Genomic DNA, 27,617 nt, shown 5'->3' with positions numbered 1-27,617 from the left:
CAGGGCAAGACATCTGGGTTCATATCAATCTCATTTAAACACAGAGGTACACTGTTAACCTTGGGAACACATTCTGTATCTGTGATTAAAAATGTTCTGACCTCAAGATTCACTTCCTAGTTCTTAGTTTAGTTTTGGGTTTTTGACTTTACCAACTCAAAACAAGAAAAGCACACACTGCTAATTCAACATTACCTTGCAAGGCAACTGGAATTACAAAATTGAAAAATCACATGAAAACCCATCTTGCCAGGCTACTGGCAGGCAACTACAGGGTCATGTCGTACGTGTGATGACAGCTAGGTGAAAATGTCTGCTTGAAAACAACAATAGTGGATCATAATGATGTCAGCATAGATTTCTTCATTTAAAAATGACCGATGCTTGTCTCGACAGAAAAAGATGTTTTTTCACTCTTCTGTCGACTGGCTTTGGCTCTCTTACTACGTAATATGGTTTGTTAGCCTGATTGGTTGAAGTTAGTCCGTGATAGACAGATGCTTCATCTTAACACCGGCCAAGCACTTTTTGGAAAGTGCCTGCCCTTTTCCAAACAGTTTCCAAGGATGACTTCTCTTTTACCTAACAAATAAAGTTTCAACAATTAGTCGATCAAAAGAAAATTAATCGCAATAAACGATTAATTGCTTCTGTCATTTTTCAAGCAAAAATCTAAAACATTTTCAGCTTCCAGCTTCTTATATGTGAGCATTTGTTTCTTTTCTTTGTCATTCATAACAGTAAATGAAGAGTCTTTGGGTTTTGGACTGTTTGCTGGACAGAAGAAGACAGCTTAAGATCTGTGAAATTGTGATGAGCATTTTTCACAAGTTTTTTACATTTTATAGATTAAACATCTAATTGATTATTTGTGAAAATAATCGGCTCATTAATCAGTAATCAAAATAATCATTAGTTGCAGCCCTAGGCCCACAAGAAAGTGGTTTGTAATGTGGCTACTGGAACTGTCTTCACAGCAGAATCAGTCAGCACTTAACCACCAAAAGGGATAAAACACCTTTCGATAGTGTGCTTTAGCAGTTTTTTTTTTTTTGCCATGTTTTGATTGACAACTGCTTGGTGCAGTGACTCTGTGAAGCATCTCTTGTATGGTTACAAGGCCAGTGACTGCTGTGACTAACTAAAACCCAGGTGACTCAGCCCAAAATCAAGATGCGACATGTAAATAAGATTAAGAAGGCAATTATTTCAGTTTTTGTTGTGCGAAATCAGCAGATTCCCCCAGTCTTTATGTTCAGCTAAGCCAACCACACCCAAGACTTATTGAATGTGGTTTTAAAGGCAAACATGCTCATTTTCAAAATGTAGAGGTGTTCCTTTAATGCTAAAGCTGCCAAGTATAATCCTAGAACTATTGTATTACTGTCAACACCTTTGTTTGCAACGCCTCTGATTTCCCCCCTATACTCTAAATGTAGACAAGGGGCCTGAGCTTAGGATAAGCAGGCTAAGGAGAGACCAAAGTTTTTTCTTCTCACAGAAGGTCAAGTCGTGGTGTTAGACACTTAATTTTCAGTCTGTAGCAGATGACAGGGAGTACTCTCCTTTCCTGATGTATTGTACTTGGCAAGTCAAGTCAGACCTGATTCACTCAGCCTGTCTCTTTCCTCCCACACCTTCTCCTCTCCTCTCCCATCATTCACGTTTACTTCTTTCCACCTCCTCCTCCTCTTCTCTCTTCGTTCCCTCCTACAGACTGCAGGCTTTGCTCTAGCTCTCGCATGCAAAGCTCAAAGCTTCATGCAAAAGGGGAAATACACCATGACCGCACTCAGAACTTCTGACAACACCAAACAAGTACAAAGAAAACAAGACTTGCACAGATAGAAGATAAAAATGACAAGAATTACTAGTCATTTAGGAGGTGCAGTGGGCCCAAAATAGAATGAAACAAGTTTATCTGTAAGGTAATGGCAAACAGCATACAGCCCACTGCCAGCTTTTTAATTTTCAAAATACACTGCAGGCAGACGGATCATGTCTGTACGTGAAACTTCTACTCCGAGTAAAACAGATTGAAAAGTGACAAAACAGGCAAACAGATTAAACAGACGGTCCAAATGCGAAAGTGCTGCAGTCGTTATGGCAACGACATGCACACTGCAAGAGTGTCAAAACCAGTTACACCACAGAAAAGAAAATACAGTAAGTTCTTATGCAATCCCAGTGTGGTTCATCAAACTCGAAGGCTGCTATTAGACATCAGATTCAGGGGAAGTATAAATTTAGTGAGATCACCCTTAACAATGAAGTGGTCACAGTTGGGTTACAGTTACAGATCAGAGGGGACAGCAAAGGATATGTTGTTAGAGGGTTAGTTTAAGGGGATGCACATCAAGTCTATGGTATTAATTAAACTTCCAGATGTCCATCTGATGCAAAACAGGCACACATAATCAACTCCACGTGTATGCACACATACGGCAGCTATTAAGGATTTATTTTAATCAGGTATAGTCAAGGCAAGGTTAGAAAATTATTGGATCATGTTACACTGAACAGGATTTTTGGAGTAGAGTTCAAGACTTTCTGAACAGATGATGGTGAAGTTTTTTGTTTAGATTCGACTAAAAATGGACAGGAAAAGAGGATAACACAAAGCAGGAGGAGGCAGTAAATACAGATTATAACAATACACAATATGATACGGTCTGCTATTCCAGAGTTCAGGGTTTGTCCCCTTCAAACTGGAGTTTAGTTTTGGGGGACATTGATGATGTCAGGCACTGTTAAGGATATTATGGTTATAAATACTCAGATATCTAGCCAGTTTAAAGCTAGAACTGGAGTATTATGTGAGGGTGTGGTATTTGTTTAGATGTCAGGAAGCAGAGCTTTGAACAAGCTTGAGTGGATTTATTTAAGAGTGAGATAAACTGCAGAAAAGTGTAATAATCTAACCAGTCCATGTGTAACTAACAATTATTTTCATCCTCAATAAATGTCTGTGAAGATTCTCAGTCATCGAGGTCATGGTATTGGCTAATGGTTATCACAGGCAACTGGACTTTCTTTGGTTCTTGAGGACGTTTCGCCTCTCATCCAAGAGGCTCCTCCAGTTCTAACTGACCAGTGGGGTGTTCCAGGTATTTAAGCTCTGTGGGGCCTTATAACACCTTGAGAGTCATGTTACTCCATCAAGTGAACCGTTAGGGTCACCTGAGTATTGGCAAATAAATCTGCCAATTTAGTAATTATAAAAAAAGGAATCACATTATTAAACTACTGGATTTTAAACTGAAAAAACAAGACATTTAAAGACCTGACCTTGGACACTTGGAGCAAGGGATGATCGTTTAACTGGTCATTAAGAATTTGGCCAATCAAATAAAATTTAATCGATCAACTGTCAAATAAAGATCTGAAATAGAAGAGAGATTATTTTTATGAGTGTGCGCCATGTTATCCAGTATTCAAGTACACGTTTAATATGTAGGCCTTAACATCTTTATATGTTTCATAGGCTACATTAATGTCAAAGCTTGTGGAGGGCAGCTTTAGTTGCCAGCAGTGAAAACTTCTTTTAGAGAAGAGTAGGGCTGGGTATCGATTCAAATTTCCCAAATCAATTTGATTTGATTCACATGGTCCTGATTTGATTCAATTCACAATTCCATTCAATTCAATATTGATTCAGTTAGGGATATTTCAGGTACAATACCAATTTTTTCTTGGATATGAAAGAGATGCTCAGAAAACTAAGGCTGTAAATTGTACAAGGAACCCTCTAATTTGGTGCATTATTAAAAATACTAATATTTACATTAAGAAGTGACCCCAAAGCAGTTACATTAGTCATGTACACTTTTTTTATTAAACATAACCTGACCAACACACCAAAATTAGCACAATCTCGCACCACGATATCTCACGCCAAAGGCTGGTCAGGCAATACTAATGGAGTTAAAAAGCAGGCTGTACCTCACTTGAGCAGGAGAAAAGAGATGAATTAAAAGATCGATTTATGTCAAATAATATGTTACGGTCTACAGTTTCAAAGGCAGTTACTTTTAGCAAGTTAATGCAACAACTTTCAAACTTCAACCATCGTTGTAATCTCAAAGAGCAGAATTTGTGTAGTCATTCCTACTACAGTGATCCAAACACAAAGCAGGATAACGGGTCAACTCTCATTTGACCCATTTTAGCAAGACTACTGTCACGGGTTAATCCCTGGTCTTCACAGTTCTCACAAGACTAGTGTGATGCCCCACACCACTGCTCAATGACAGACTTGTAGTACCTTGTAGAAATCTGTCATACAAGTATTTCAGTTCATTAAAAATGGTCTCTGGACTTCCTTTATTTAGAAACCCTATGAAAAGTTACAGCAACATCCTTTTCTTTACAATCATATCCTCTGACACAAAAGGGCAAATCAACTAAAATAAACCAATAAACCTATAATAACTCTATAGTAGGTGTACACAACATGCATGCATTTCAACCCCTCCAAGGCCCCCTTCCTTCTCGATGGTGTTCCTCAGAGAATCTGCCATCTGGACACCGAACACTGTGGGAGTTAATGGATCTGCTGGGTTACATAAGACAAGCAGGGCCTCGGCTTTCATTATTCACCAAGCAGTCCACTCCGCACCATTAGATTATTTACACACACTCTTATAGTGTTACATTGTGTTGCAGGACAAACACAGAGCCAGGAGGAATGGCACTGGGGCCCATTAACTAATGGTTGCATGCTGAGCCCAGAGGAGACAGCAGCTACAGCAGATAAAGAAAACGCAGAGAGTAGAGGCCGCTGTCTGCGACCATGATGTCCTGGTTTTCAAATCCAGCCTGGGACTTTTGGTGTGGGTCAGCTGTCCCCCAGCCACTCTGTCATCTTGTCGGTAGCCTGTATAGCACGAACAAAAGTTGTGTTGCTTGGCTGGGTTCCCTGTGGTAGCTCTACAGATGTCAGTTGTGTTATCCTAGAGAGATCAAACTGAGTGATCTTACTTCCTTTCAAAAGCCTCCTTGAAAATGTGGTTGTACAGTCCGAGTAGTTCCCAGTTTACAGATGGGGACCAGCTTTGTTAGTTTTGGCCTTGCATGTTGTAGCAGATCTGCTAGTAGCAAAGAGAAGAAGCTAGCTTGTATCACATAGCAAGCCGAAGTTACAAATGTAACTATGGTTCTATGAACTCTGAATGTTTACTCCTCACAGTTGTTTTAATATCACACCTATTTATATATAAAGCAGTTTTTTTTTTTTTATCATAAATGAACCTTGATTACTTCTTAACATTTTTAATTATAGCTGCAATGTCAATTGAGAGAAGATTAATGGAATAACTGGTTTATCATTTAAGCAATTTTCAGGTTTTGCACAGCTTTTCAAGAGTAATATTGAAGCACTTTTCAAGGTACTTACATGCTGGGCAGAACAGAAATAACAGAACAGACAACTCTCCCATCAGTCAACATAGCTCCACAACAAACAACAACAACAACAACAGGATCATTTCATTTCAAATAAGAAAAGATTTTTGGTTTACGACTGATTGTGTCGATGAGACACCAGATTATGTTGAAAATCGGGCATTGAAGATGCACCTGTCCAGGCTTTCAAGACCAGTTTTCCAGTTTTATCAGTTTACTGTGATAAAGGAGTAAAAAAAAATAAATAAATTACTCCTACTGATTAATCAGTTATCAGAATAGTTGACAATTATTTCAATAACAAATTAGTCAATTAATCATTAATTATGTCAAAATATTGGCATAACATAATGGACTAAGGAAACTAGAAAATATTTGTATTTGAAAGCTGAAATTTTTCTTTAAATGACCCAAAATGATTATCAAAGTTTTTTAACAAATAATGGATTAACTGACGAGCCTAATTATTGCAGCTCTAATTTGTAAGGCAATTAAACTGCAATTAAAATGCCATGATCATGACAGCCCTCCCTGTCAGTCAGTGCGAGCTGGGACAGGCTGCAGCTCCCGACAGCACTGAACAGAACAAGTGGGTGAGAAAATGGATGGAAATAAAAATTGAATGGTGTTAAGTCAGCACATGTGTTAACTGTGACAGAATGGATTAGAACAGGAGAAGATGCAGCTGGAGGACACTGAACGCAGTTCAATACAGAGCAACAAAATAACTTGGGGAAAAAATGACTTCCCTATTTAGAAGTTGGCCCATGAATGCCATCTCACCATCAAGTGTCAAATATGATGCAACTCATACATGTTCCCACCAGTTCTTTAAACATATCAACAGAACACAGATCAGTGCTTTTCCTGTTTGACTGTCTCATGTACAGTGTAGATAGCTCTGGTTGAGCAGGAAGACCTTCACACCTTTAACCAGCACAATATCCACCTCATTACTCAGTGCCTAAAGCAACAACCGCTATGGCAACCATGGAGAAGTTGTGACCCACACTGCGGCTGCTGCCTCCTCCTCCTCCTCCTACACACCCACACACACACATCAGACTCCAGTCACCAGGCTATGTATGGCACAGTATATGTTGGTTGGCAGACTGGTAGTGTTATCCTACAGCCTCCCTGTCTGTCTGTGTCTCTCTCTGTCTTTGCTCTGGTTACCTCCCGTGGGACAGAGGAGGGATTCCCCCTCCCCACCAGCTGCTGTGCTCTGAGAGAGAAAACACACCAGCAGCTCTCACACACAAACACACAGGCAGAGAGAAAAAACGTTGAGACACGAAACTAAAAATTACAGCCCAACTGATACTGGGTTTTTGGGGCTGATATCAGGGCGCTGAAACATTTCACGTTCACTGGTATTTTTTAATAATTATAACTAACTATAAATTTAAAACAAAAAAATAAAATAAAACTTTGTTTTGAATCAAGAAAAAGGATATAATAGAGTGGATTATTGCCATTATGCTCAGACAACAATGAAAACTCGTTTAGCAAGTCTTCAGCAGCGTCCAGCATAAAAAAATCCAATAAATGAAACAAAAGCAAATAAGGATAAAAACAAAATGTATAGACAAAGACAAGTGAAATATAAAAAAATATGCAAAACATAAAGGAAAAGCTAAACATATAAAAGGTAAGCAAAATATATACAAATATAAGCTAAATATATACAAAGATAAGCAAAATATATCCAAAGATGAGCGTTAAAAACAAGACAAAAACAAGATTAAGTGACAAATTAGCACCATATGGGTTCACAGGATCAAATGTACATAAAATACTGTCTATTAAACAAACAAACAAACAAAATCAATAAAAACAATCTGCATTATGTTCTGTAAAAACATATTCTTACACATTTCTCTATGTCTATATATTTTCTGTTCCTGAATGGGTGCATCTGTAACATGACATTTCCCCTTGGGGATCAATAAAGTATTTCTGACTCTGATTTCACGCCCATAATATTGGCCAGCCGATTTATCTGTCTGACTAAATATACTATATATTACTGCAGAACATGACAAATGAATTGATCATACTGCAACCTCAATCAGCCTCCACTGGAATGAATAAGTGACTTCTGTGTTAATGCAACAATGCATGAAGATGTACATGCTGCTCTGTGCTCTATACAAGCCGTGTCTTTCATTAGCTGACGGCAACAACTAGTCCAGTATTTATCAGCTCATTAAAGATTCCTTCCAGTTACTTCATGAATATCTTTTTTGAGCAAAAAGATCCATCTGGGGTTTTATTTTCTGTGACATTTAAAAAGTGGCCAACTGACGGTTGGTTGGAAACTTGTTGGCTGACACAAAGTGTGGGGCAATCAGAGAGGCAAAGCTGAGAAGACGAAAGGCAAAGCAGAAGTGAAGACTGAGAGAACAAGCAGCCCACATCCGCAGCACAGAGGAAATAAAACACGAGGGGGGGTGAACACACACTCACACACACAGACACCGCACCAACATGCATGCACACAGTCTTTTTTAATGACACAGAACAGATGTAAACAACTGACAGAGAAGGTTATAGACATATGTTGGGCTCAGACTGCACACACACACACACACACACAAAATCAGGGCTTACTCAACCCAACCATTCACCAACAACACAGTGTAGTTTTGTAGTTTCTAGCAGCTTAGCCTGAGAGCTTTTCAGCAACAGAGTTAAAACTAGGCCAGTTGTTTGAGGGGGAAGTGTGTTCACTGTATCACTCTAACTGAATGTCATTACACTGAATAAAAAAACACAAATCGACTTTGAGTTTTAATGGGAAAACTAACACTTACTATTTTATTTGCATCCTTTTATTTTGTGTGAGCAAAAATCCCAGCAGGAGGGTTTGCTGTAGCAGTGTCCTTCAGGTTTTTACTATCATCCAGTTTAGCATGTAAGCCATAAAAATGGTGAAATGAAAAGAGCAAAGTAAAGTCATGCGTGGAAAAGATGAAGTAATGCTGAGATAAAATTCCTTCGACACACTGCTGGGCAGGAAGTTTGACGTACTTGGTTTCAAAACATGACGAATGACTCAAACGTTTAAGCGCACGAAGACAGAAAGCGAGACCAAGAGTCTACATCATGCCAGAAGCTCTGTTAGATAACTTAGCATGCTAACATGCATGCTCACAACGACAATATTAAGTTGATTTTTTTCAGTGGAGTTGCTCCGCGGCCGGCAGATAAGACTGTGGTTGTAACTGTGTGAATGTGACCAGGGCGTTCCTGCAAAAGAGAGCCTCGGTCTCAGTGAACCTACCCTGAATAAATAAAAAGAAAAGTTTAGTGTTGGTCCCATCAGTGTTGGGCTGATCCCTGCAGCAGCACAGTGAGGAGGTAAGGAAGGAGTTCACGGAATTAGACAACTATTTTTTGCAATGAGCTAATTCAGTCTCAAACTACCATGAGTTTTGGATCATGACCACTACTATCACAACCGATCTAGCCATCACGATACCTACTAGCTTTGTGCTAGCATCTGATGCAGGTGCTCTGGTCATGAGGATCTGGGATGACAGCCCTGACTCTTAGTCAGAAGAGGCAACAAAACACACATTCTGTTCTCAAGTAGAAGTACGAGGGCTTATGTGTTTTACGCCATTTTCGCCTGGTTACGTCTTTGATTCTTTTATCTTTTAACATCTTTTACGTTGTTTTCGTCCTATTACAGGTTTTACATCATTCTCATCTTTTACGGCAGTTTCTTCTCACTACATGTTTTACATCATTTTCATCTTGTTATGTATCATTTTTCTCTTGTTACATTTTCCTTTATGGCATCTTTTTTTTCCTGGGCTTTTCTTGCATTTATTAGATAGATAGCTGAAGAGCAGACAGGAAAGGGGGGTGAAGAGAGAGGGATGTGGAGAGGAGAGATGTGCAGCAAAGGGCCACAGGTGGGAGCCAAACAAGCGGCCGCCACAGAGGACCAACAGCCCCAAAACGTGGGGCGGACGTCCCACCAACCGAGCTAAACAGCCACCCCTGTCTTGTTACATCTTTGACATTGTTTTGTCTTGCTACATGTTTTAAGTCTTGTTACGTCTGTCATACATGATATGCACTGTTGGACAATAAATCTGTCTTAAATATAGTAATGAAGTATCTGTACTTTGTTACTTCCCACCTCTGCTCTTAGTGGTATGCAGGCAGCTATTCTAGGAGTTATCCAAGCTGTATTCTGCACCATGTTTTGGTTTCTTTGCTCCAGAATAAACTCTAGACTCAGCCCTAATGTACAGAGCTGCAGCCAGGACCTTTTTTTGCCATGAGACTGGTTGACTGTTTGAACTCAATGTAACTGTTGTGAATCCAAAGCTAACCACGGCTGTCGTAATCACAAAGGAGAATGTTTTTAGAGCCACCTTATAACCTATACTAGTTGAGCCCCTGCACAGACTCAGCTGAGGCAATCCTTAGCAACAGCTTGACTTTTTCTAAGTATTTGTGTCTGAAAAGCAACAGGAGGAAATGAAGAGGAATTTAGGGTTTTGGACAACAGACACTGTTTTTTTTTTTAAACAGTCTGGATAATGACACTGACAGAGCTACAGTCATGGCCTTAAAACTGCTCAACCTAAGCAACACAAACACACGAGACAAACTTTAAAGTGGACAAAGAGGTACTTCACTTGTTTTTCAGAATAAACCTCTGGGTGTGTTGACTGATAAAAGTGATCACTGCTAAAATGAACATTGCAACCAGTTTGACATGATTTGTTTTGAAGTGGCTGTTGTACCATGTCTGGATTTCCTCATTTAAAACTACATGTAACACAGCAAGAAACCTTTCCTACATTTCCTTAGTGTCCCTGTCATCACACTGGACACTAACAATAAGCACGTGCTTTCTCCCACCCTCACACTAGCTAACATTAGTTAACAAGTAATGTTATTTGACAAGCACGGGCAGCTAAACGCTGTACGATGCAAGTACTGATACAAAAAAACAATGAGCACAAATAAGGAAATACAGGCAGAGCTGCAGAGTCTCTGGAGATAAAGCCACCTCCACACACTTCTAATGGATCAGAAGTGATAATTGAAAAGGAATATGAGTCTATTGTTTTCTTCAGGAAAAATGTAGCAATTATACCTTTAATATAACACATGATAGGCCCACTATCACAGCTATAGCACCCACCTACGTACAATCTGTCGAATGAAGTCAAGCATGGTGTGTTTGAGTTGGCGGTTCAGTTTTTAAACTATACCCAGCCTAAACCAAAACACAGTTTTTCTATATGGATTTTAGTGATGCCGAAAAGCCAAGAGGACTGTCAACAAGGATTTTTATATTATGTTTCTTGAGTTATGTGTTAATATGTCATATTATTAAAGGGCGTGGCACAGTATTTTCCCTCCTTCTGTTAAATTCAAACTGCTATTACTGTATGTATATTTTTAGTGATGCATGCTAAATGTCAGGGTACAATAAATTAAATAATGATATTGGCTTATCCAGCTACATATGTATCGCCATATACTAGCCAATATATATTGGCTATACTAATATCTGATATGACAGCTTTGTACTCTTAACAGAATACCTTTGGGTTTTGGATCTAAGAAGATTAAGATTTGAGGATGTCAGCTTAGGCTTTTGAAAACTTGATCAACATTTTTCACCATTTTCTGACATTTTACTGACCCAACCACTAATCGATTAACAGAGAAAATAATCGAGAGATCAGTTTATGTTGATAATTAGCTGTAACCCTAATCTCCATATATTTTAATGTTTTGTCAAGGTACATAAACTTGAAGTTTAACGAGGTTGTCAGACATTTTACTATGGTTAGTTATTAGTCTGATTAATGATTTGCAGTCTAATAATGACTAATTATAAGCTAAAAGTAGTAATAATGTTCTGTCTTTATACTATGTAATTATCACTTATTGTTACTACACTGCTGGTTTTGTCCAACATTTTAGCTGCAATGTCTCAATAAATTTAAAAGCCACTTTAAAGGAGCATGCCATGGAAATATCCCTCCCCCTTAGACACATGCACACACACACACACACACACACACACACACACGCAGACACACACCACTCCTTCGCTCATTCATTATTTCTCTTGAGTCAGCTGCTGCCTTCTCAGTTGTGGTATGGAGTGTGAGCGCTGGCTGTCCAGCTCCCCTCCTGCTCTCAACAACAGCCTCTTGTCTCTCACATCCACAGAGGTCATATGAGACTGGAGGTCAACTTATTAACTCTGTGCCCATGCAACAACAGTTCTGTTGCTTCTGCTACCAGGCAAATTAAAATTGCACTTACATGAGCCTTTGTTGGTCCCAACAATCCTTTTTTAATAAAGTAAGAACGCAATATGTAGTTTATTACTAAGAGCGATGTCCCAATCCTAATCTGAGTCCTTTAATATTGAGTATCTGTTATTTATGGTCTTTATTTTCTGCAGTGCTCACTAAGCGTTTGGTCGGTCTAAATTAAAATTAGAAAAGCAATTTAAATCCATAGAGAAGAGACATAGCGTGGTTCTCCTGTGGTCTGGGCAGCATGAACTCAATGCTGAAATTCAAACGCTGTTTTCATCTAGCAGCAAATACAAAATGCACCTGCAAAATGTTACTGAAATACAAGCAAAAGGATCTGTCTTTTATTGCTTTTTAACTCAATCTCTGCTTGTACTACTTGCAGGCCTGCAGGCTGTGTTCTTTGTCATTTCATTTTGTGTGCTGTACACTTCACTCGCTCATAATGCTCTGTGGTTTCAGTGTTTTGATGGAGAGAAATGGGGCATTTTTATGGCGCACATTCACAGAGCAACTAAATAACAAAACAGAAATGGAGTGAGTTTTATATACCAAGCTGACAACAAGGTACTAGGTCTTAAAAGACCTCAGTACGCTTCAAACAAACTAGGTTGTATGACATGTCATCTGACCACATCTAAAGGCAAAGTGTGTCTAAACAGCCACACACAACGTTCCCCAATAAGAAAGTGGCTTTCAGATGTTATTAGATCATCTGACAAACACTTCAGTTGAAGCAGGAGGATTTTTGTAGTGGGGTTGTATGAGGTACTCACCCATAGTCAAAATATTACCTATAGTAATGAGTTTTTTTCACCGGCCGTTCCATGCTGATTTGCATTTCAATTTAACTCTTACAAAATGCCAAACTGTGCTGAGTCACACCCAAGATGGACCATCTGCAGAGTAGTGAAGGGTTTCACTGCCTATCTAACTCACCATTGTGTTACTGCCTGCCACCCTTGATGAAATTTACAACTCGCCAATACATTCATGCTGACTTTCTAATATTAGTGACCTGTGATTAATTTATTTTACATATAAATACTGTAATAGAAAATAATTACAATTTTTTTCAATAGTATGTGAATTAGTGACTTCACGCATGTTCTCCAGCTTTGCCACATTTGTCTAAAAAACATTCAATGAAAGCCCTGTGGGGCCAAAGCACGCCCAATCCGTATGTCGCCAACCCGTGACGACCCTCCTTCTCCCCTTCAAACAAAAGTGTTGTGAAACTCAACTTGTGTGCAGGAAATCCAAGAGAAAGAGGGTTTTTTTTTTTTTTTAAATCGTAGCTTCTAACTGAATCTCTGTGGTTTGAAGTTTAGTTTCTCTCCTGCGCCACTGTTTGTACTTTCAGAGATCTGCTTTATTGTACTGTTTCATGAGTCATGTTACTGCTGATAAAAAATATTTTATAAGAAATTAAATGTCCACTATTTCACAGCTGCTAAACTTGAAAAACCATGAGGTCTTGATCAGCAAATGGAATAGCCTCATTAAGTCCTAACAGGTTTACAAAAGCCTTGACTGGTTAGTTTGATTTTTCAGTGAATCCAACCAAACCTTTTCAAACACCAAACCCACACAACAACACAATCAAACTTCCAATGTAAACATATACAACAGAACACACAACCATATGTATAAAATCTGATTTGCAATCAGAACAATGAAGATAGGCAACCCTCCTGTCTAGCGGTCAGGGGTTTAAACACAACACAAAATGAACCACTGCCACAGATATTTGCATGCTTCATGATACATTGTTTTGACAATCAATAATAAGATAAATAATATTGAAATACTCAGCTGTATCTATATTTTCTTACAGCCCTACCAAACATTGTACAACCAAACACTCCCATCTGAGCAGCACCCTTGAAAGCAGGGAACATGTCTTCTTTACCAAAAGGTCAGAGTGTCTTACAAGAACAAGAGCTTCAAAGCAAACTGGAGGAAAATCCTGTTTCCAAAATGACAGCAGTAATAAAGTACAAAAGTCATGAAATAAATATCACCTTTTGAGTCATCTCTACTGTAATTTTAACTGGACTGTTGTCAACAAAAATGTCCACTCATGATTTTCCTCAACCATAAATCTTATTTGACAGCTTCAGTCCAGTAACACAAACATTATCATTTCAAAATCCAGACTGTAAGACTTAATTAGAAAAACATTGGCCCAGGGGTGGGCTGTCTGTATATCCACTCTGCAACACACACAGGCTTGTGGTCCACAAGGTGCACACAACATACAATGGTTGGGCTTTGTTCCCTGCAACCGCTCTGAGCTACCGGGAAACACTCTGGGGGAGGCGAGCCAAGTCTCCTTCTTTGTGTGTGCGTGTGTGTGTGTTTGTGAACCTTTGACCTTCCTGAGGGAAGCTGCTCCAGTGGGGAAGAAGGGGGGTGATGTTATCATAAACACCGCTAGGCCTCCACAGCCAAGTCTTCTCCCAGTTCAACCACCACGTTCAACACAGTTTCACTTATATCCTGCCCCCTGACAATCACTCTGGACAAGACGAGCTGCGTCTTTACTTTGAAAATGAAGAGCTAAAACTGAAATATGAATCATAATTACTGACAGCATGTCCAGTTTAATATTCTGGACATCTGGAGTGGGCTTTGATATGACGAACTGGTTCAACTTGTCCCTACTCTCAGTTTAATTATTTGGGATTAATTCGATTAAATATACCATATGAGTACGATTCATAATAGGGCTGCAACTAACGACTACTTTGATAGTCAATTAGTCGTTACTTATTGACACAATTAATCGACTGAACGCCCAAAAAATGTCATTCACTTTTTAAAATTTTTCACCCAAGTTTGTCAGAGACAGAGACACAGAGAGGGTGGTGTCTAGAAGGGAACCCCAGACACGCGAAAGATGTTCGTGCATTACTGATGTGGTGCTATGACAAGCAGCTCGGCCGTCTTTTTACTTCAGCTCTACAACATTAAAAAAAACATGCAACAACGCATCAAATCAATTGTCATTTGCAACTATTTTGTTGACTAGGTCGATTAATCCTCACACCCTTAATTCATAATATTGATAAATTGATGGATGTGATTTATTGTCTAGTCCAGTAGTATTGATTCCGTCTCACAGACAACATATACAGAGATATACCATAGAAAACAGACATCTCTGCAGCTCCATGTGGCTTTTTTAATGTTTCAGTTCCCCAGTCTGCACATAGATGATACAGAGTGTTACGATCATCATCAACCTAGGGCAAGAGATTGAAAGGAACAAAGAGCATTACCTTTGTTCCCTTTAAGCTCTTGCCCTCTTACCAGTGACTAATACTGCTGAGCTGTGTGTGGCAGGAGAAGAAAATACCACATCAACACTTAGAAGCAACTCTTTCATCATCAAATAGCTAACTATGTCCAGTTTTCCCAAATATCTGTTTATTTTCTCATAAGAAACGGTGCACTTAAGGAGCTCACAGTGTGCTTGTAATGCATTAGATCCCACTCAAGTATCTTCACTCCTTCACATGTTGATTAGTTTAAATCTACGGCGAGACCAAACCTGACAACCATCATGACAGGTTGGTGAATCAGCGAAGACTGTCACCACCTGCACAGGACTCACACAGGTTTCTGAGGCAGGTAGACTGTACCTCACAGCTGATATACCGTCTGTCTAACTACGAGGTATCACAGCTCATTACTCAAATACTAGACATTACCACCGCAAAGATAGACTGGGTGCTGCAAAAACATGTATTCAACACTAAATGTCTACAATTGGGCCTATAGAGGAGCACGACCCTAGAATTAGAGCCGAATGAATAACAAATGAGTCACGATGAACCAGGGCGAATGACAGAAATGTCAGCAGCTGCCTTGTTCAACATGGAGGTGAAGCCGAGGCCGACTGATATGATGAACACATCCTATTTGGAAATTTATCTGTGATATTTCTAGGTATGCAAAATATGGATTTTTTTCAGCTGATGCCGATAATTACCTGCTTCTCATGGCTGATACCAATAATTTCACATTTTTGTATTTAAAAAATCACATAACCTGTAGTTTATACACACATGACAGTAAGAAAGGCTCAGATGTAGTGAGCAAAGATGGATGATTTAATATTCCACAGCTCTGAGCTAATAATATATTCATCATTCATCAAAAAACTTTTATAGAGGCCTCTATAAAAGCCAGAATTCAAATTAAATACTTTGACATTATCTGTTAGAGCCAATATTTATCAGCTAAAATTATCAGAAAAATAAATAATTCTATAAATTTCCCATTTCCTGCCCCAATATTTATTATGCATCTACATATAGATATTTCCTGACATCCCTCAGGAATTAATCACAGTGCTGACTTTCCTGTCATAAGACAAACAGATAAGCTGTTAACCCAGGCTGCCACTAACAATTATTTTCATTGATGATTAATCAATTAATAGTTGTTTGTCTATAAAATGTAAAAAAAAAAAAAAAAAAAAAAGTGAGAAATATTTCTTAGATAAAGTCCTCCTAATGTTTTGTTCACAACTTAAAAATAGTCACATCCTGACATCCTGACTTTGGGACTATGAGTCAAGCTCCAAAAACACTGCATACTACACTTCCCATAATGCAAGTTGAAAGCATCATTCATTATGTAAGGTAAATGCCCAAGTCTTTGAACTACATGCCACCAGTATCTAATGCAGGTTTTCTGTTTAGTCTCCAGTCCAGTGCTGGCAACACAGATGACATCACTATGACATCACTGGGGTTGTTTTGTCAGACCTGGCAGGAGACATTATACACCTGCTTTCACAGGCTGAGTAACACTCTTGATGAGTAAACTGTGCAGTGATACAACTGGATTATTTGTCTATCTGAGAACCTGCACTTGGATAAACACATCCTAATCAAGTGGCATTACCGCCGGCATGCCATATATTCATCACTTCCACAGTCATTAGGGTTGGGTTGCTCCAGTGGCAGGTGCGTGCATGTGTGTGTTTGTGTGCGTTCAAGGCCTCGTCATCCCACAGGGCCCAGACCTGGCTTGTTATGAGCAGATGGTCATAATTACCAAAGCACAGAAAGCAGCAGCACAGGACAGGGGGGTGTTGCTCTAAGTCGCTGCGTAGCCAGATTGATTTCAGCAACCTGGATGGGGTAATCCTCTTTTCAACAAGGCGAGGAGGCCAAGGTAGTTCCCTTTAATCCACAGTGTCACACCTACTCCACTGTCAAGTTTTACTCTCTGTTCTCATCAGGAGCCTTCTGCAATTTCCTCCTGAGCAACTTAGCTCAATGAAATGAAGACTCACCCATTCAGAGAGTAAATGGTTGTCATGTTGTTACACTATGAAACACATATTTTTCCTCTTACCTGTAGTGATATTTGTCTGTCTAGACAGTTTTAGTGTGAGTTGTCTTTTGTTGAGCTCAAAGCACCAAAAGATAATCCACACACCTTGTTGTGAGCAGTTTCAATTAGGTTATTTCTACCGAACTACACCCACAAACCATATGACTATGCTACCTAGCTCACTGGTGCTAATGTTATAGTTCAGCTGAAGAGGATGCTATGCCCCCTAATAGTTGACTAAACCATTAGACGGTAAGTGGAGTCTTAATCCACTGGTTCCCAACCTGGGGTCTGAGCCCCCCTTAGGGGGCAGCAAAATCATAGGGGTCCCCAAGGCTTTGTATGCTCTGATGCTGTCAAAAATTAGACTGCACATTAACTAAAGTCACAATTTAGACAAATGTCTGAATACAAAAATATTTAAAAAGATACTTTCTTGTCATAACTCAAGCTCTGTGAAAATGAATCATTTTTATTCTTTCGGTGAAGATGAGCTGTATTAACCCAGGCTGTTCCAAACTTTTGTAAGGTATCTTCACCTTACAAAAGTTTGTCACCAGCACCCTGCTGCTATCTGTGCTGTAGCTGACATGAGCTAATAAGCCCAGTTAGTAGTTCTTTCAGACTGGGACACAGCCTCTGAGAACGATGGAAGCCAGTTTGATGACCGGGAATACTTAACCGTGATGGTTTACAGTGGCTCCAACCAGGACTCTGACTCCGGGGACAACAAAGACACAGTGGGGACAGGAGGCACGAAGCAGTTGAGGAGCAAGCTTGTAACTTAGCAAATTAATGTCTGAGTATACATGATATATTATGTTGCCAACTACGCAAGTATTTGGATTTTGTGATGCTGGAAGTTATTGATTCCCATGTTTGGAACAATCTGACTCATACAAAGTTACTCTGTTGAAATAAATTAACTAAATGTTCAGTCTCCTGCTGGTTGTTCATTCAGAATCATTACAGCCTTTAACCAACAGGCAGCTACTGTCATGCTCCAAAAATAGTTCAAATAATTAAATTAATATCAAAAGGTTTAGTCGACTAATGGCTTGAACTAACGGCTACTAATTGATGAGAAAAACCTACCATACCAATAACTGAGAAACTGACCAGTTCCTTATTCATTAATTTCAATATGAAGTCAGCAGCTACTAATTTGTTTCCACAGATCAGAGGAAATCTCTGCCTAAAAGTGTGAGCACTTTTACGCTCGTTTCCATTATGAATAACTTCTGGACTAGCTGACTAATGGCTTGGGCTAACCACTACTATTTGACTTGAAAAACCATTAATCAGGGCAGGCCTACACATCTACATGCCACACAAGTATGAGTCTTTCATCCATGAGTAGATGCACACTTCATTCAGCACTGTGATATGGTTGGTGGGTGTAGTTTGGTAGAAAGAAAATAGTCCTATGTAAAACTGCTCACAACAAGGCCTGTGGATTATCTTGAGTGTCCTGGTCATGATTTCTAGAAAGAGACATTGCTGTTGAGTTTTTCAAATATATTTTTGGTGCTTTAAGCACCACAAGCCAAGTGCCATCTATTTCCATTGTACTGAAGAGAGGACAGGCATCTCCAAAACTCTGCTACTCAAACCAAAACTACATAGGTGGATAAATAGCAAAGCAGGTAAGAGGAAAATTTTGCATTTTTGATTTTAGGATGAACTGCTCATTTAAATTTTACTCTCTCATGTTGTCTACAATGTCCTGATCTCAATGAGATAAAGTGACATACATTTAGAGGCTGGTGAGTTGAAGGTTGCCATGCTGTTTCACCATTAGCTCATCAGTCAAAACAGAAAAAACTGAAAGCTACCAAAGGCTCGACCGTTAAATAAAATGTCGCTGAAGCAAACGCACAAGAAGGATATGTTGAGGAAGAGGAACTCCTTTTTTCCTTTGAAGTACACTTCAAGAAAATAAGACGCCAAGCTTCATTTAAAAAGCTGGAATCTCACACTGCTTTGCAAACAGTTAACACACCACGAAGTAACCAGATTCGACTTTCTAGTTCAGTAGTTCATCCAACAAGCAGGGACTTCTATTTTAAAAATATTAAATTCTAGTGCACACGTACGTACACTGCAGTTTAGGGAAAGAGGGGCGTTTCGGAGCAGTTTTCTTAATTCTTGCCAATATAACAGCAGTTCGGTGGAGTAAACATGAGCCGAACTAAGAGGTAAGACATGGTGATTTGAAAGAAGTCTTAATGTAGAATTTACAAGGGATAAAGTTGTGACAGTCAGCTGGACCACAAACTGTGGAGCTTTGTAAAGGGAGTTCTGTGAAGCGTGTCTGTGTGGAGGAAAGATGTGGCTGTTCTCTCCGTTAGAAGAAAGAAGCAGGTGGCGATAAAACAAAAGGCGCTTCTCTTGATAACAGCCAGCTCGCTCCCGCTGCTCTGTAAGTTAAAGAAAAGAGTGAAAAGGAGACCGACCTGCGTGCGTAATGTCGGACAGGTCGTAGTTCCTGGCGCTGCGGGGGAACTCCTTCAGTTTGCGGTTGGACAAGTTGAGAGCCCCGCTCGCTGCAGCCTCCTCCAGAGCCTTCTCCACGCTCCGGCTGGCCGCTACGGTGGCCGGCAGCTGGGCTCCATCCCCAGCAGCCATCAAACGGACAGGTCTACCTCCTCTTTTACTTTGTTTCGGGCGTCCGCTCCACTTTCATGCCCCGCAGATTCTTATAAACTCCAAACGGCGTGTCCGTCTCGTAAACTTCTGTAAAAGTATCAAATTAAATCCAAGGAAAATCAGGTGGCAATGTGAGTACTGATTGCGTCCCTCGCACAACGGGAGCTATCGTTTCCACTACTAAAGAGAGCGCTGCAAGCTGTCAATCTTTCAGGAAGTTGCGTCAAGCTCGCATATTTCGCAACAGCATTACGGGAAGACTGTGGCTTCCCTTCAAAATAAAAGCACAAAATTGTCACGCTAAAGAATAATAAAATAATCTGTTTTGGTCACCGGTTCTCAAATACAGACTCCTGTGAGGTAAATTAAGACGATACAAAAGTTCTGTTTGTTTGCTTGTGTACTTATTTTGTTTTATTCTATTCTATTCTATTCTATTCTATTCTATTCTACTTCATTTCATTTTTCAAAATTAATTTAATCAAAGTTTTTGTATTTCAACAGATATTTTCTTTTCTTTTACTTCATAATAGTTAATAATAGTTAATAGTTAGTTTGTTAGTTAGCATTATAGTTATTTATAATAGTTAATAAATTACAATCTTATCTAACAATTTAATTCCCTCTATGATATAACTCTTGATACACACTTTATAAAATTTTCCTGTGGAAACTATAGATAGATAGATAGATATACATGGGGAGATCTTTCTCATACATTTATCTTGTGTTGTTCTAAAATATAAATATAATATTATATTATATTAAATTATAAATATAATATAAGTATAACATAAAAAAGTTATGTCAAATTATTCAAGGGAACATACATGAGGGGTAACATCAACTGAACTTCATGAACTGAAACGTTTTTAAAACACTGATATGCTAAAGGGATTAAATATACCATTAGTATGAACAGGAGGAATAATTACAGCAACAATTTATTCCTTCAATGGACATATTGTGAAAATATTTTGGACAGACTATAAAAATGTGAAGTTGTTCTTTTATGGACTAAAATATTAAAAACCACACGTATGATCATTTAAACAGCAACAACAAAGATGAAAATGGAGAAAAATAGCCTTTCTTCTCAGATCATTGTGTGGCGCTTAATTAGAATTTTATTTTGATAGTTTCGACCGGAAGTCGTCCAAAACAGTTGTTCTTTCTACCTGGCTTTCACGCGGGGGGTTTCGAAAGGGTGCAGCCAGCGCGAGGAGGCGAGGAGGAATGGGCGTGGTCACAGCGCGAGTATTTTTGACTGACATCCGTGGGGGCGTGGTCTCAGTCTGCATATTGAATGTGTCTGAATGTCATGAGAAGCAGTACAATGTATATTAACGCACCAATCAGAATCGGACGCTATTTTGGACATCATTAACTCATTAACCAATCTCAGAGCTGTGTGCATAATGAGATAGCAGCCAGCTGATCCAATTAAAGTTCCATTTATCATGAATGGAAGCACATCAGCCATATTGATATGAAATAGCTAATACTAATTAAGGCTCTGTTCCATTTAGTGCAGTCTGTCCAGTGAACAACATGCACAACAGCAGCACCCTCGCTCTGAGAGAAAAATGGGTTCAAGCTGACTGCATGAACTGTACTAAACTGCATGTAGCCTACTTATTTTATATATTCTTGACCACACAAAATTGTAAATTTTACTAGAGTCTAACTGTTCTGGCAGTCACTGCTACTCTGCTAAGCTAATGTTTGGCTAGTTAGGCTACTGGATTTAGCTTCTCCTTTATTCATGTAGGGCAACAAACTAAATTACCTTGATTTTAGTTCACTGATATTGATATATTTAACAGTTATAGTTCTTTAGTAAAGGCTAACTGGGGCTATTTCCTGCTAGCTAACAGTATTTGGCTTTCTTGCTTTAGCTAGCTGTGTAGAAAACTGATGGTTTAACATGGGTTTCTTTGGAAATACATTTTTTATGGCATAATAAATAATATATGGTAAAATAAATGTCACCATGTCAGATTTTGGTATTAACTGAATGGGGAGTTACAGCATGTTGGCTTTGTAAGGCATTGCAGTATACTAGTGTGTGTCCAGTGTGTTTGTGTGTCTGAACACACACACGTGTCTGAACATCCATATAAGTGCAAATGCAGAGTCAGCAGGACGGCACCATCCCCTCATACCTCCCGTGAGGTTTATAACCCTTATTCTTATTCTTCCATTCTTTCAGGAACAGATGACTCCCTTGCTACACACACACACACACACACACACACACACACACACACACACACACACACACATCCACACACACACACACACACTTCTGCATGCATTAGCATTGTCCCCTCCTCTACATCCTTCTCTTTAGCTCTTGTGTCCTCCCTCCCTCCCTCCCTCTCCAGCATCCCATTGGACCATCTGTCAAAGTCCTGTCGGACTAGTCGCCCAGCTGCGACCAGGGCTTCTGTGTGTGTGTGTGTGTGTGTGTGTGTGTGTGTGTGTGTGTGTGTGTGTGTGTGTTGGGTGTGTGGGGGTAACTTTCACTACATGCACTTGTAAAATCCATTAGCAGGCGCTGGTTAACTCATTGTGCCCACTGTATTTTTCTGAGATTATAATAAAAGCATAATACCTCCCCCACCCAGTGGGATGTAGTGATATTGCTCAGTCTGCTGTTTTCACTTGTTTTCTTTTGGACCTATAAAGTGCACAGAGGAACATTATAAAGCCACTACACGAAATGTTCTTTGCTTTATGTTGTCTTTACAGGTGATGCATATAAATGACATAAATGAAAAATCAGTGCATACATCTTTGTTGTAAGTGTGACAAATACTGAAGAAAATATGTTTCTTCCTCTTTTTTCTTTCTCTATATTTACTTAATTTCCTTCATTCTGTGTGTAAAAATTATATAAACGTGGCAAGATAAATAAAATAAGGGATGAATCTGATAACTTGTAATGTGAACACCTGCAATAAAGAAATAATACGTATGTTAATAATAAAGAAAATAAGTTTTGACATGAAATAAAAGTGTAAACACAGGTTTTACCAATGATATTAATTAAGGTTCTGTCCCATTCAGGTCAAACAGGATCCTGCTGTTGTGCATGTTGGCTCACTGGAAAGGTTCTGCTACACTAAAATGGAACAGGACCTTAACTACTAGTAACTAACTATTGCCCCGTTTCATATCAATATGGCTGCTATGAAAAAGGTTTATAGAGCTGCTTAGTTGAAATAACTGCCTCTGTGTCTGAGTCTCACTGGTATAAAACCACTGATTTAAAGCCCCTTCTGTGCAGAACTTTTATGTGATTATAGCAATCATTTGAAGTATTCTGATAGCATTCTTGTCTGGGTCCTTGGCTCAGATCTATGGGTCGGGGTTAGAGGATATATAATCTTGGAACCCACTGGCTATCATCTGATGACAATTTGGAGTTTCATCTGGCAACTATTTCTGCCAAAAATGCAGGACACCCACCAACCTTATCCCCGCACAGAAGGAAGCATGCATCTACTCATGGACAAGAGGCTCGTGCTCCTGACAGTGCAGAATGTAAACATTAATGATGTCCTCCTTGGCTGAGCTGTAACATTAGCGGTTGACAGTAGAAAGAAAATAGTTCCTATGTGAAACTGCTGACAACAAAGTGTGTGGATTATCTTGAGTAACCAGGTCATGGTTTCTGGAAAGAGACGTTGCTGTTGAATTTTTCAAATGTGTTTTCTGGTGCTTTGAGCACCACAAGCTGAGTGCCATCTAGTTCCATTATACTGGAGAGAAGGCAGACATCTCTGTGGCCGATATCTACAAAACTCAACAACTCACATAAAAAAAATGTGGATGGATAAATATCACTACAGATAAGAGGAAAAATAATCTGTGTATTTGAGGTGAAGTCTCTATCATGCAATACTTCAGCATTGTGGTTAAATACAATTTTTATCTTATAGTTCAAGAGTGAGAGTCTTATGGATGTGTGTGAAGTACAGAGTCAGGATGTGGTCAGCCTGGCTTTGCATAAAGACCAGAGACAGGAGGAAATAATTTGCCTGGTTCTGTCCAAATTTCAGAAATTGTCCTATCAACATCTCTAAAGCTCACTGATTAACACAATATGACTGAGCTGCAACCAACAAAGATTAAATTAATCCAGATTAGTACTTATCAGTTTTTAGCAAAACTAGATTTTAAAAGAGTAAATCCAGGTTTAAAATTAAGCAGGTTTCTGTTGCACATTTCAAAATTAATCTCTGTTTAGTAAGTTCAAGTTACTACCAGCTCTGCTGACTCTGCTGGTAGTAACCTGACATGCCAAATTTAAATAGTTAAGTAATATGGAGATCTTTGCTTACCCAGATTGCTAGCTACAAAGTTAACATATTGTTTGCTATTTGCTACTTTTGGAGCTCATTTTCAGCTAGTTGAAAAGTTTGTTGCAGTATAATTTAAAGTTGAGCAATGATTTAATTGGGTTTCAAATTTAATCCATGTCTTTTCAGTTGAATCTGTACACATACAAAAATGTAAAAATCATAATTACACCACACACTTTTGCTGGTAAGGCTTTAAGAATGGCCAAAGCTTTACTACACAGTTCGTTCCCTCCAACACGTTCGCTCTGTGGGCTATGATGAACATAGCAGCCTCCAGGAGCTCCATGTGGGGATTCTACACTGTCAGCTTGTCTCTCAGATGAATCATGTATGTTTTGCAGCTTCAGTGACCCGACTTCCCCCATGTGGATCATCTCGTTTTAACACAAACACACAAGAGGAGACGAGAGGTCAGGAGATCAGGTGAAACACACACACTTTAACACACACACACACACGATCATCCTGTCTCCGAGAGTGACACAACGCGAGTGGACGACAAAAGAAGCAGTGACATAAACTAAAGCCTCCTGCTAATGAGTGTGAATATTCATGCTCTTCATTGACCCACATGTTTCTGGAATGATGTCATCAGTGGCCAATCAGTAACCAATCAGTAGAGCTGGATGTCCCATGTGGATTGGTATTCATATTTACTTGGACAAATTAGTTCACTGCCTATATTGTCTTGATAAAAATCAACAAAAATATTGATCAAATAGACTGATTGCACCGTGTTTTTATTGAAGAACTGACTTGTTTATGAGGTCTTTGCAGACCAGTGACCCAGTTATCTAGTCTCCAGTTGAACGGCTCTGGAGACTTTTCCCACCAGCCTTTTTTCCTTTTTTTTTCAGTCCCAGTGGGCAGTGACATCACAGCTTCTCACGCTCTTTGTCCATCCCTTCTTCCTCTGAGCCCTCCCACTCTTCCTCTCCCATCTTCCCAAGTGGGTTATACAGACATTGTTGGTTTCCTGTCACTTCTGCCTCTCAGGTGCAGACACTCACAAGCAGCGTTTCCACAGCAGGAACTTTCCTCAGGGACAAGGAACCTTTGGAGGAGCTCAGCTTGTTTCCACCACAGGGACCAGGGTCTAAATTAAGTTTCAGGGACATTATTTTACCTCCCAGGAAATCCCTGCTCAGGAAGTAGCACCTTTCAAAAGCACATGAACTTTGGGGGTGGGACATGTCACGCTGAACACTTCTGTTTGTTTGAGTGCTCAAAGGATTTTATTTCAGCCATCATTTTTAAAAATCTGCAGCCACAAACTACTTTGTTTTTTGTACATATGCTTTGACACATGATGCTTTGTTGTTGTATAGTTAGTTAGTTAGTTAGTTGCTATCTAGTGATGAGCTTGCAAATTGCAACCAACACAAAACCCCCTCCCCCCAAAAAAGAAGAAAGACTGTATCTGGACCCAGTATTTGGTTTGTTGATTGTAGTCTACTTAAGAAACATGGTGGTTCAACACGGCAGCCTCAATGAAAAAGGACCCATGTCCTCTGTAGATATAAAGGGCTCATTCAAAGGTAACAAAAACGCAACAAATCTTACTTTTAAGTGATTATTTCAATCAAAACATAGTTATGACTATCCAGTTTTTGCCTATATCTTGCCAAGATTACGCAAGTTTGAGTTACCAGCTGGCTCTCGTAGTGACCTGACATGCCAGGTTTGTTACACAGAACCAAAGGATTCTTCGCAAATCCAGCTACCTGGCAAGGTAGCTCTCCTACTACGTCATATGGTTTGACAGATGGTTCATCCGATCACTTGCCAAGTGTTTTTTTTTTTGAAAGTGCCTGCCCTTTTCCAAATAGTTTGTAAGGACGACTTCCCAGATGGCTCTGTGGTGTGTCAAGTTATTTCAGAATGACCAACGAGCTGTGATCTCAGTTAAAGACCTAAATGAAGAAAGGCTACAAGTGGACAATCTAAGGGTGATAACTGGGACAGACAGAGGGACAGTGAAGGACACATGGAGACAGAAACTTCAGAACTTTCAGTGACGGGGGCAGGAGAAGCTGGGAGGTGATTGACGGTGACTGAGGAAGACAGGACGAGAGAATGGGCGCATGAGGTAGAGGTCAGGGGAGAGAGTGAATGAGTGACTGCTGAAAGGGGAGCATGCCTGAGAATGAATGGTATGAGATTTAGACGTGACCAGCCCACCACCAGCTGTGCATGTAGTCCTAGACACACACGCACACACACACACACTTGCACAGATTGTCTTATCAAGTCCCAACATACACCCCCTGACTGGAGCCTGTTACACATTAACACTGCAGTAAAACAGGATGAAACATCTCTCTGGTTTCACGACTCTTTACAGTCACTGCTCCTCCCACTGCTGATCGTATCACGCTAAACTATAACAGCTAGTATGTGACCATCATAAGGCAACTAACCACTTTCATAAAACACTGATCAATAAATACCTTCAGTATAAATTCCAAAATGTTTCAAATAATTTTTGATCCATTTGTGGGATATATTGTATATCACAAAAGGAAAGAATAATTGGTATATAGTGTTTTTCTCAACTTTCTAATCATTTTCATCATCTACATATTTTTTTGCAGCCTGTCCTGTGCAAGGAGCTTATTATGGCCCATATTTATGTTTATTGTTACGTAGCAGTATGATAATATAAACAATATAAATAACTAGAAGGTCTGTGAATGGAGGGGGAGGAATAGGACGGGATAGAGGGGTCAAACACAGGACCGTCACACAGGAGACCGGGGTTTGTGTCCCGGGTGAAACAAAAAGTGAAAATTGGCTTATTTAAAGTTTTACGTTGCTTCTGTTGCAATGTGTACGTGACTTATGTCACGTGTCTTACGTCTTGTGACCTGCGTAATATAACATAAGGTACTTATTCTAACCCAAACCATAATATTTTCCTGAGCCTAATCAAGTGGGTTTGGTGCCTAAACGTAACCAAACTGCAACCATTTCACAATGTTAACCATGTGTTTAACATAACATGTTAATGTAATGTAACCTAACCTAACTGAACGTAACTTAACTTAGCCTAACTTAACATACTTATTTCAACCCAAACCATGACATTTTCATTGTGTTGCTTAAACCTGACCTCACTGCAACCGTTTGACAATGTAAAACACATGTTCAGTGCAACACAACAGACTTGTTTTAACCTAAACCATGATCTGATCAAACCTAGGTTTGGTGGTAAAACCTAACCAAACTGTGCCTGTGTAGACCACATCACATGACTTACATGACATACCTCGGGTCCAGGACCTATTCTTTTATGCAACGCAACGCAACACAACGCAACATACTTACTTCCTTACTTTAACCCAAACCATGACATTTTCCTAAACCTAGCCAAGTCATTATGTTGCTTAAACTTGACCGCGCTGCAACACTTCACAATGATAAATACATGTTTAATGCAACACAATGCAATGCAATGTACTTATTTCAACCCTAAACCATGATCTTTTCCTAAATCTAATTTAGTAGTTTTGCTGCCAGAACTTAACCCAATTGTGCC

General features: G+C 39.4%; 1 protein-coding gene across 2 annotated transcripts in view; it reads right to left on the bottom strand.

Annotated features, from left to right (window-relative positions):
- lrch4 (leucine-rich repeats and calponin homology (CH) domain containing 4) overlaps nt 1-19,917 on the bottom strand; it is a 71,724-nt gene extending 51,807 nt beyond the window's left edge. For both annotated transcript variants that reach the window (XM_084712298.1, XM_084712297.1), the window contains exon 1: nt 19,517-19,917. In XM_084712298.1, the coding sequence (XP_084568424.1) occupies nt 19,517-19,688 (172 nt within the window). In that variant the 5' untranslated portion in view covers nt 19,689-19,917. The remainder of the gene's footprint in view (nt 1-19,516) is intronic.
- Between the last annotated feature and the right edge of the window lie 7,700 nt (nt 19,918-27,617).

The sequence above is a fragment of the Lutjanus erythropterus genome, chromosome 23 (genome assembly GCF_056507025.1).
Source record: "Lutjanus erythropterus isolate fLutEry1 chromosome 23, fLutEry1.hap2, whole genome shotgun sequence".
Classification (NCBI taxonomy): domain Eukaryota; kingdom Metazoa; phylum Chordata; class Actinopteri; order Lutjaniformes; family Lutjanidae; genus Lutjanus; species Lutjanus erythropterus.
Note: the sequence above shows the minus strand (reverse complement) of the source record. Positions and strands in the feature narration are given on the sequence as shown.